General features: G+C 40.5%; 1 protein-coding gene across 1 annotated transcript; it reads left to right on the plus strand.

The window, feature by feature from the left end:
• Positions 1-8,078: 8,078 nt before the first annotated feature.
• On the plus strand, positions 8,079-10,607 carry LOC100274072 (pollenless 3). The gene is made up of 4 exons (NM_001148451.1): positions 8,079-8,472; positions 9,389-9,601; positions 9,695-9,850; positions 9,946-10,607. Exons 1-4 carry the CDS (start codon positions 8,353-8,355, stop codon positions 10,351-10,353), a joined length of 897 nt encoding a protein of 298 aa, NP_001141923.1. The 5' UTR covers positions 8,079-8,352; the 3' UTR covers positions 10,354-10,607.
• The last annotated feature ends 274 nt before the right edge of the window (positions 10,608-10,881 follow it).

Genomic DNA, 10,881 nt, shown 5'->3' on the forward strand with positions numbered 1-10,881 from the left:
GGAGATATATCATGGATGGTGTGGTATCTTTAAATGAAATTCTTCATGAAGTGAAGAAAAAAAAGCAAAGTGGAGTGATTCTTAAGATTGATTTTGAAAAAGCTTATGATAAAGTTAACCGGCAATTTTTGTATTGCATGATGCAAAAAAAGGTTTTGGTGACATTTGGAGTGATTGGGTTATGAAGACTGTCAGAGGAGGTAAAGTGGCTATCAAAACAAATGATTTAATTGGTCCTTATTTTGCAACTCATAAAGGTGTTCGTCAGGGTGATCCTTTTTCACCTCTTTTGTTCAATCTGGTTGATGATGGCTTGGCTAGCATTATTCAACAAGCTCAGGAAAAAGATTTGATTTGTGGTCTGATTCCTCACATCATTCCAAATGGTTGTTGTTGTTTACAATACGCTGATGATGCTATCTTTATGATTCAAGATTGTTTGGAAGGAGCTAGAAATCTTAAATTTATCCTCTGTCTCTTTGAACACATGTCTGGGCTGAAAATAAATTTTCACAAAAGTGAAATTTTTTTTTGGGGGGAAGCTAAGGAATTCACTGAATTATATGCTGATATTTTCACTTGTCCTATTGGTAGCCTTCCAATGAAGTATCTTGGTGTGCCCATTGACAATAAGAAGGTTAGTAAGTCACTTTGGTGTCCAATGCTGGAAAAATGGATAAAAGACTGGCTGGTTGGAAAGGTAGATTCCTGAGTCTGGGAGGTAGATTGACTCTTCTGAATAGTTCACTTTCTAATGTACCTTTGTACATGTTATCGATTTATCCGACTCCTAAATCGGTTATTAGAAAGTTGGATTTGCTCAGAAAAAGGCTTCTTTGGCAAGGTGGTTCCCAGACGAAGAAAATGCATTTGGTTAACTGGAATACGGTTTGCTCTTCCAAAAGTTTAGGTGGTTTAGGTGTGTTGAATTTAGGTTCTATGAATGATGCTCTGTTGACCAAATGGCTTTGGAATTTGGAAAATTCTAGTGGTTTATGGCAGAGAATAATTATTGAAAAATATATTAAGGGAAAACCCCTTATCTCTATTAAACAAAGACAGGCTGACTCTCAGTTTTGGAAAAAACTCTTAAGTCTCAGGGAGATTTTCTTTAAGTATTGTAAGATGATTGTTGGTAATGTTTGTCTTACTAGTTTCTGGAAAAATTTCTGGATTGGTGATGGGCCTCTTGCTGTGATGTTTCCTATTCTGTTTGATCTGACTATAGATAAAGATATTACGGTGAATAAAGTTCTGTCTTCGAATTTTGATGCTCTTTCTTTCAGAAGAAGAATGACTGGCAACCTTCAGGGGCTATTTGATGATTTAGTTGCTTTATGTTCTGATTAAAATTTGTCAAGTCAAGAAGACAAACTTATTTGGAGATTAGGCAATAAAGGGTTCACTGTCAATTCTTTATATAAGAAAAATTCGATGGATCAGATCAAGGTACCTTACAGATTTCTATGGAAATCTAAATTACCTCAAAAAATTAAAGTTTTCCTCTGGCTGGTGATAAGAAACAAAATTCTTACAAAAGACAATCTGAGAAAAAGAAATTGGAAGGGATCTGATGAATGTTGCTTTTTTGGCGGCATGGAATCGATTGATCATTTATTTTTTAAATGCTCTGTTGACAGATTTGTTTGGAGAGTGGTTCAAATTGCTCTTAATTTGGATTACATTCCAAAAAATATTGATGAAGTATGTGATAGCTGGATGAAAAATCCTAAAAACAAAATTTCAAATCTACTGATTTTTGGCTGTGGGGCTATGTTTTGGGCTATTTGGAGAACCAGAAATGATTGGTTTTTGGTGAAAATTTTTTATTGACCCTGCTAACATAATATTTTTTTGTTGCTTTTGGTTGGATTCTTGGGCCATTCGACAGAAAGAGAAGGAAAAAAGGATGGTGGTCCAAGGAAGCCAACTTATCCGAAAGATAATAAGTGAAGCGATGAGCAGGGCTTTCGAGTGGTGTCCGAGGGATCGTCGTATTTCTGGCTGAAGTCTCCGTTTTGGCTCATGCTACTGCTTTTGGTGATTAGTGCAGCCCAAGTACTTTTGGAAAAAAAAATTGTGTTGGTTGGTTTGTTAAAACTGAGGCTTGTTAGCTGGTCTGCTCCTTTTGGCCTTGTCCATTGTAAATAAGTATGGCTTAAAAACTGTGGTGTTGTTAGGTCGGAGATTGGTGGTGTCTGGCTTCTGCATTTCTTGTTAGATTGTAGAAGTTAGTTCCACTAGTTTTTACTTCTGGTGATGGGCATTGTCTCATCGTGCTGGCATGTAATGAACTGGTTCCTATTTCCTAATGAAATAGGGGGCTATGCCCCTTCGTCAAAAAAAAATTTATTAGTGATATATTCTGGTTATTCGGCCTATCATATATAGTTTTACAGGGAAAACACTAAACCCTAACCATACCTTATACTAAAATAGAATCAGAACAGAACCTAGAACCCTAACAAACCAATAGTTTGGGTTATTAGATCTATTTTGGATTTTATAAACCAAACATTGAACCTGTTGGTCACCTGTCAAAGGTCCTACAAGAAACCATAACAAGGCAACACAATTAAAATAACAATACCTTCTCCCTTTTGTAACACCCCGTCCACTCCTGTACCGGCGGTACTTACCCCTGGAAGCCCTCTAGGATCATAGATCATCCCCACAGACCAACACGAGTCTTTTGTGCATACTTTGTCCTCACTCATGCGCACCCGAGAAGACTTCCTGGTCGGTCACCTATTCCAAGATTGCTCTAGGCCAAGCACGCTTAACCTCGAGGTTCTTTTGAGACAGGCTTCCGAAAAAGAAGATGTACCTTGTTGGTATGAGTACTCTATTAATTTTATTACACTTTGAGCCAGGATAGCACCATCCACTGGGGGGCAGGATATCACAATCCACCCCTTAGAAGACTGATGTCCTCATCGGTCAACCCCAAGCCAGGAACCTCCCCTCTTGGCCACGGCTGTGTCTAGTGTCGTCATATCCCATGCCATGTGACCACTCCGGGCACATATGCGCTATATACCCAAACCCCTAGGCCACACACGTCCGTGAAACCGTGATGGTCGGCTCTGATACCATTTGTAACACCCCGTCCACTCCTGGACCGATGATACTTACTCCTAGTAGCCCTCTATGATCATAGACCATTCCCACAGACCAACACGAGTTTTTTGTGCGTACTTTGTTCTAACTCATGCGCACCCAATAAGACTTCTCGGACGGTCACCCATCGCAAGATTGCTCTAGGCCAAGTACGCTTAACCTCGAGGTTCTTTCGACAGGCTTCTGAAAAAGAAGATGCGCCTTGTTGGTATGAGTATCCTATTAATTCTATTATGCATATCACCATCCACTAGGGGGTCAGGATACCACACTTTACCATTAAATGCTAGAAAGAAAAGAGGATAAGGATTTAAACAATGGAAGATAGGTTAATGAATGTAGTATGAAGATGAATGCATGAAGAAAAATGTTTGGGACTCTCCATCTTTATTATCATTCAATTGGGTTACAATAATGCCACCAAAATAAACACGAAAGGAGAACACTTTGAGAGGGCTTCGAAGGTAGAGAGAGTACGTGAGAATCCAAAAGTCCCCCGTGCATGGACATTGTACACCTATTTATAGTGGCATGACGTTGTACATCTTCATACGAAACTACATTAATGTCATGATCCCTACATACAAGACTTACAGAACTTCTGAAGGGCATATTCGTATTTTCTCCCTTGAGACGTGTCATATATGTCTCTTCCTTGGTCCTCCATTTCCTCCTACGACGAGCTGTTGCTATGCGTCCAAGCTTTGTTTCGTCCATAGGGACGAAGGCATTACCTTTTCTCCCCAAACCTCCAAACAAAGCTTAACTTGATTCTTGTTGGCAGTCTCAAAATAACATGGGTTATTGCTTTAAGGACCTTCGGCAAAGCCTACTTCCCCAATAGAATGCTAACCTAGACTCAAATTTTTAAAAAATCAACTAAACCAGAAACCCTAATATATAGATAGTTTGTGTCAGGTTAGGGTTGACCTTTTGCTCATAGGTTTAAAGTGCTCACTATCTAGGGCGACACCCCTACCACCTCTTATGCCATTATTTATCATTCACCACTCAACAAGCAATGCCACTATCGCTTCAGCGCTTAGCCAATTGATGGCAACTCAAAAGGGGGTGAGGTTCTCAATCTTACGTCATAGAAAGACAACTCTCACTTTGGTTAGAATGCAATACACCGATCTGGCTTCATATCAAAAGATCCTAACCTTATATGACTCCTCTAGTTTATCAACCATGTTACAATCTGGTTCATATTGCCGAGAAGGCTAATGTATGTCTGTGAAGCGAGGAACACAATAAAAAACCTTTAAATAACGCGCCTCAAAGAAGTGAGAAGCTATAGATATATGATTTAGGATCATTAATGTAGAGTTTCACAACCAATGACAATAACTATTCAATGACAAAATAATTTAAAGCTAAACCGCGAAGCATAACTTGGATGTTTAAGAATCATTATATTGTCTTTGGGGCATGTACACCCTCTAGGCGCGTCCCCCAATTGACTCTAAGATGGTACAGAGCCCATGAGACTAGAAGACTGTGGCACAACACCTTGACTGTTCTGGATGTTGGCTCATTTCGATGTTTTCTCTTGACTTGGGTGGAATTTTGATGACAAACTAAATGTCTAAACCCAATAGTTAGCTTATGAGATTATCTTTTTTATGCATACGTGGATCATCTATATGAGATTAGGCCTCCGCATCTTGAGTGTGACATGTACCTATAATAGACGACCGCCATGAAACTGTAGAGTATGTGATGTTAAAAATAGCTATTGATCGATAAACTTCGCCGCCTAGTCAGTGACTGTTCTTTGCTTCTTTCGCGGTTCACCTGGTCAGTGACTGGCGAAGCCACCAGGGGGCCGGAGTGGGCCTGGCACCCGCCAACGGGTATGCTCTCTAGTGGAAAAGTATCATCACTTTGTACTAACTTGAATTCAATACTTGGCTCTTTTGACATAGAAAAGGTATGCTCTCTAGTGGAAAAGTATTATCCCGCAGATTTCTCAAATCAAGAAAGAATGCAATTAGAGTGCCAATTGCCACATTTTCAACTTGATGTTTGCAACCATCCAGAACTAAAGGGTTTATCATCTTTGGCCGATTTAACAAGTGGATTAGTTAAACTGGATAAAGATTCTTCTTATCCGATGGTAGATAAATTATTGAGATTACTTTTGACTCTCCCTGTGTCAACTGCGACCATAGAGAGAGCCTTTTCAGCTATGAAATTTGTGAAGACATGTCTTCGAAGCAAAATGGGAGATGTCTATTTACGAAGCAAAATGGGTGATGTCTATTTACGGGATTATCTGGTCGTTTATATTGAAAGGGAATTAGCGGTAATGATTAGTTTTGATGATATTATCAAGGTCTATGATCTAGCTAATACACATAGAACTAAATTCAAAATAACTGAGATAAAATTTTAATTTGTTTGACAAAATAGATGTTGTTTTATTATACTGTTTTGTAATGAAGATTATATATCAATATATGTATTATGGTTGGTTCCCTTGCCATTTTTATATTATGTCCTTGCTGGTTTGGTTGCTTGGAGGCTAAACCTGCCCCCTTTGTCTTTAGATCCTGGCTTCGCCCCTGTCAGTGAGTGATTGCTCTTTTCTTCTTTGGGAGGATACGGGATATACCTACCATGATGTATCTTCTCGCCACAAAGGGCCGGTCAAATACTGCCATCTTTAGCTGCCCCGTGTAATAATCAGTCATTGGGAGTTCGTGTCGTGCATGGATGGAGATGTAGATCCTTTTTTTTTTTAAAAAAAAGGCGGGTATATGGGGTATATCCTGGGAGATGCATGCACGTGATCCGTCTAAGAATCAGGTGTCTTTTCCTTTGCTCGATCTCTACGCACTTCTAGATGATGATGGTGGTTATACCGGCCAATCTTTTGTAAAAAGAACAGATATTCAGCATATCCGTATTATACTCATACCCTCTGTCCTTTTGACAATAGGCCCCAACCTTTTATTTTTTTTAAAAAAAACATCTTTATTGATATCAAGCAGATCACCATGCAAAATGTTTTGTATCAAAACTAGAAAATGCCTACCGTGCTATAAAAATATATGGTCATCCTTTCTATGCCATTCAAAAATATTAGAGATCTTTTAGTTGCCATCAATTTAAATTATTCTCTGGAGCCTCTTCATTGCCATCAGTTTAGATTTTTACCTTCCCCGGCCCCTTGTGTGCCACACTACTTAAATCTATTATAGTTTCTATTATGATTAGCACAATTTTCATGTGCACAGTATCTACTGTTGTAAATAGTAGTATTTCACACATGCATATACATATTGTCATAAACCTGTTATACTTTTTTGAATTTAAATTAAACATGAAAATAACTAAATTTCTAACTGTAGGTTACCCATCATGACAGAACTCCCACCGTTCACAGCATTTTTTGCACCCCATTGACGTCTCCAAACAACACCCCTCTAGACAAGGGAAATTGTAGTTTTGTCTGGTACTTTATTTGTCAGTGCAAGTGTTCTCATCGCTTCTATGCTATTTGGATGCAATTTATTACCCTCCTATGTTATCGTCGGTGACGTAAGACAATTACATATATCAATCCCTTCTATGCCATTGTCGATGATGATATAGAAAATTATGAAATTGCACCCGGCGGATGACATGGAATTATGATAATAAATAAAGTGCTAGACAAACTTACAGTGAAATGCATTGAATCGTCCCTCTAGTCAACTACCCAACAAAATGAAACATCCCACCGATTGAGCACCCCTAGATGAATTCTTCGACCGTGTAGACCTTCATCATCCTAGGCCATACTAAAAGCGCCTCCACTTCCCCGATTTGTATTGAACCAATGACCTGGTCACTGTTTGACCATCCAATGTTGCGACTCAAGTGTCGATTGGCTACAAATAAAATGTTGCAAACGATTTGGCCAAAGAATGAATTTTGGCAATAATATAACACAAGTTCAAACTTCAACTATTATGGTTTTTTCTATTGCAACGTACGAAAACGGCTTTAGTATTTTAAAAATACGAAGTTGAGTTGAAAAAACTTTTTTTGGAACTTAGAAGCCTCATGTAGATTTAACATATATGGAGAGGACATATTAGATGAAAACCAAATAAGTATTGGATATATGAAAGGTTTGCTAGAACTAGAAATCATAGCTAGAAGTTGCAAGGCCGGAAAATAGAATTTACAGGCATGGTTGTATTACGGTTTTGCACATGTATTCAACTTCAAGCTCGGCCATGTATATTATATGAAGAAAACATAGCCAGGACTTGGTACGGTTTCTATATATTATATGAATTGCCTTTAATAAGATATATTGGTTATGTGAGTCTGAATATGGAGCCAGTAACCATTTTGCATTAAGTAGAAATTGTGACGTATGACGAGACCGTTGAAACTGATATTTTATATATGGTAGATAATAGAGACTTATTCAATTTTGAGTTATAAGATATTTTAAATTTTTAAGATACATAGTTTTTGTCATGCACTTAAATATACACTATATTTAAATATATAGTAAAATAATATATCTAGAAAAGCTAAAATATTTTTAAAATTTTAGAATGGATAGAGTAGAAAAGTATGTATAGAAAGAAATACAAAAGGACAACTCAAACATCATGATTAAAGTTAAGGGTAGGTTTGAAATTTTGTATTGCAAACAAATACTAGTAGTATCCTTATAAAAGAAATACGCAAAAGAATTATGGAAGAAAACTAACACCTTTGATCATAACTAAATGACCAATAATAGCTAATCAGAAGTCAACTTTGATGCCTAAACTATGGTTAACCATAGCCGGAGGTATTAAATTGTAAACAGATCAATTCCACATTTGGACGTGTTCAGTGCTGGTGTAAGCGGAATAATTAACCATCTCGTTCTGAGCATCACCAGTTCAGGTCAGTTCTCCCCTGCCATCAACCTCTAGGCGCCGCAAGCACGTCGTTGCACCCGGCCTCGGATCATCACACGTCACCCCACCTGCCTCAGCGGCTCAGCTGGATGGGCGCCATGTCCCCATCCAACCCCGTCTCCGGAATCTGGACGCCCTCCCGTCCAGGTTCACTCCGGCCCCCTCATCTTCCTCCCGTCCCCCTCTTCGTTGCCCCCAGATCCCGCAAACCGCGAAAAGAAACCGCATATCAGCGGGCGCTGCTCGTTCTCATCGCCCCCCCTCGTCTCTCGCGGAGCCGACCCCGTCCCCATTCGGACCTCAGCTAGCCACCACCACCATGGCTTCTTCGAAGAGGAGATTTGGTGCTGCCGGCGGCGCGGACAAGAAGGATCTATTCCATGTCGTCCACAAGGTGCCCGCCGGCGACAGCCCGTACGTCGTAGCCAAGCACCTCCAGGTTACAGTCCTTCCTGCTCTTCTCGCCAATTGTCCCTGCTTCCTTTTTCTTTGACTCCTCTAGATCGTAATAGCAATATACTGTATATATCGGCATAGCAGCAGCCCTGGCGTTACTGTTAGCTCATCTATATACTCCTAAACCCATTTATGTTTTGCATCAAAGCAAGTGCGTTAAGGTGCTTCCTTGAGTGCTCAGTGCTCTACACGGCGATCCATCTAACCACCTTTGCACCAGACGCTGTTGTAGGCATGAACAACCTCATGAGTTAGTACGCCCTTTTTCTTGGCAAATCATACAAGTAAAATGTCTTCATGATCATGATATTCAAATATTTTAGCGTCTTTGTTTCGTTCGTCAGTAGAAACCTGACATCGTGTATTTGGAACTTTACGGCTGGATTGCCTTTTACTTTATAGTATGTGGATATTGACTGTGATAGTTCTTTATATCCGGTTCTATGCTTTTAGATACGCTGTTTATTGACCCACTCTATTGTACTACTTCCATATTGGGCGTCCACGAGTACATGGTTGTCTGAAACGGGTAGGAGTATAAGTTATTTACTGGGTCGAGATCCATTAAATGTTGTGATTCATGACTAATTATTAAAATTAAGTACTTAAACACTTAACTGTGACAGCTTCATTTATGCTTACTATACAAGATTTTATTCGATTCCAGGTAACGGTCTTCATCTAGAGGTTGTAATAAGCTTTAAATTTTACACTACAAATTTTAAGGATTAGATCAGATTAGGATCAGACTCTATTTCTATTCATTTTTTTAACTAAAATTAGGGCTCAAACAAATTGTGAAGAAACATTTGAATCATGACCCCTATCTTCATCGCTGCTTTTTTAGAGTTTTCTTAAGCCTAATTTGTATAGTATTTTTTTCATTGCATGAGAACCAGCTCGTGGAGAAGCAACCGGATGTGGCGATCGTGTGGTTCTGGAAGGCAATCAACTCAGGGGACAGGGTGGACAGCGCCCTGAAGGACATGGCCATGGTGATGAAGCAGCAGGACCGTTCCGAGGAGGCAATCGAGGCCATCAGGTCCTTCAGGCACCTCTGCTCCAAGCAGGCTCAGGAATCCCTCGACAACCTCCTCATTGACCTCTACAAGGTACACACATTTTGCCTCTGCGAACCTTTGCACGTTCGAGCGCTCAAGAGACCCTACGTTCTAATAATAATATGATGTGGCCACACCTTCCAGAAATGCGGGAAAGTTGAGGAGCAGATCGAGCTCCTGAAACAGAAGCTCAAGTCGATATACCTTGGCGAGGCCTTCAACGGGAAGGCGACGAAGAAAGCGCGGTCCCATGGCAAGAAGTTTCAGGTCTCGATCCAACAAGAGACGTCTCGTATTCTGGTACCATTTGGTTACTCATACTGATAAATTTCAGCTGCGCACACAGCTACTCAGCTCACTGAAAAACAAACAACAATCTCCGGTACATGTCGCAGGGCAATCTTGGCTGGGCTTACATGCAGCAGAACAACTTCGAGGCCGCCGAGCTGGTGTACCGCAAGGCGCAAGCTATCGAGCCCGATGCCAACAGGGCGTGCAACCTTGGGCTGTGCCTGATCAAGCAGGGCAGGCACGACGAGGCACGGCAAGCGCTCGAGGACGTCCGATTGCGCAGAATCTATGGATCAGAAGATGGAAAGGTGGTTGCCCGTGCGGAGCAGCTTCTCCGCGAGCTAAACCCGTTGCAATGCGTTTCATCGCCGTTCCAGGTTGGCCTCAGCGTCCATGAAGGGATCATGGGTAAACCAGACCTAGTAGTGATGAACGAGTGGACGCCGTTCAGGTCGAGGAGGCTGCCTGTGTTTGAGGAGATAGCAACTTTCCGGGACCAAATGGCTTGTTGATGCATTACTTTGCATGGTTTAATTTATCTGTCAGTGTCACACTCACATCCCTCTAGAAGTTTTTGTTCGTATAGAGATCAGTATATATCATATAGCTGGGGTTGATGCAAAGCGTTGCCTTTAGGATAGTATTTGGTTCATGTTATATCACTGTATGGTTCAGATTTCAGTGAACAAATGTTCGTGCGTGCCCTGATCTTGTACAGGATTTACAGTTGGCTGTTGTGAAATGGTCGCTTCTAATCTTGTCTTGTACAGGATTTACAGTCGGCTTCAAGCATCTTTAAACTGCGGTTTCAATTAAGGCAAAGCCGAATCTGACAACAGAGACAGATTAAAATCACTGCGTCAGAAATAAAGTACAGCAACTCACCAGAGGTGGATTAACTAAAAGAGTCTCCACAACCATTCCTGAACGCAATTCAGCACACCTTCCGGAAAAACCTTTGTCCATCTGCTAGTTTGTTTCTGCAAGTTCAGTGTCCAGAACCAGAGGACGAAGCCAAAGTGAGGTTCCTGAACCCCCGA

The sequence above is a fragment of the Zea mays genome, chromosome 6 (assembly GCF_902167145.1).
Source record: "Zea mays cultivar B73 chromosome 6, Zm-B73-REFERENCE-NAM-5.0, whole genome shotgun sequence".
In the NCBI taxonomy this organism is placed as follows: domain Eukaryota; kingdom Viridiplantae; phylum Streptophyta; class Magnoliopsida; order Poales; family Poaceae; genus Zea; species Zea mays.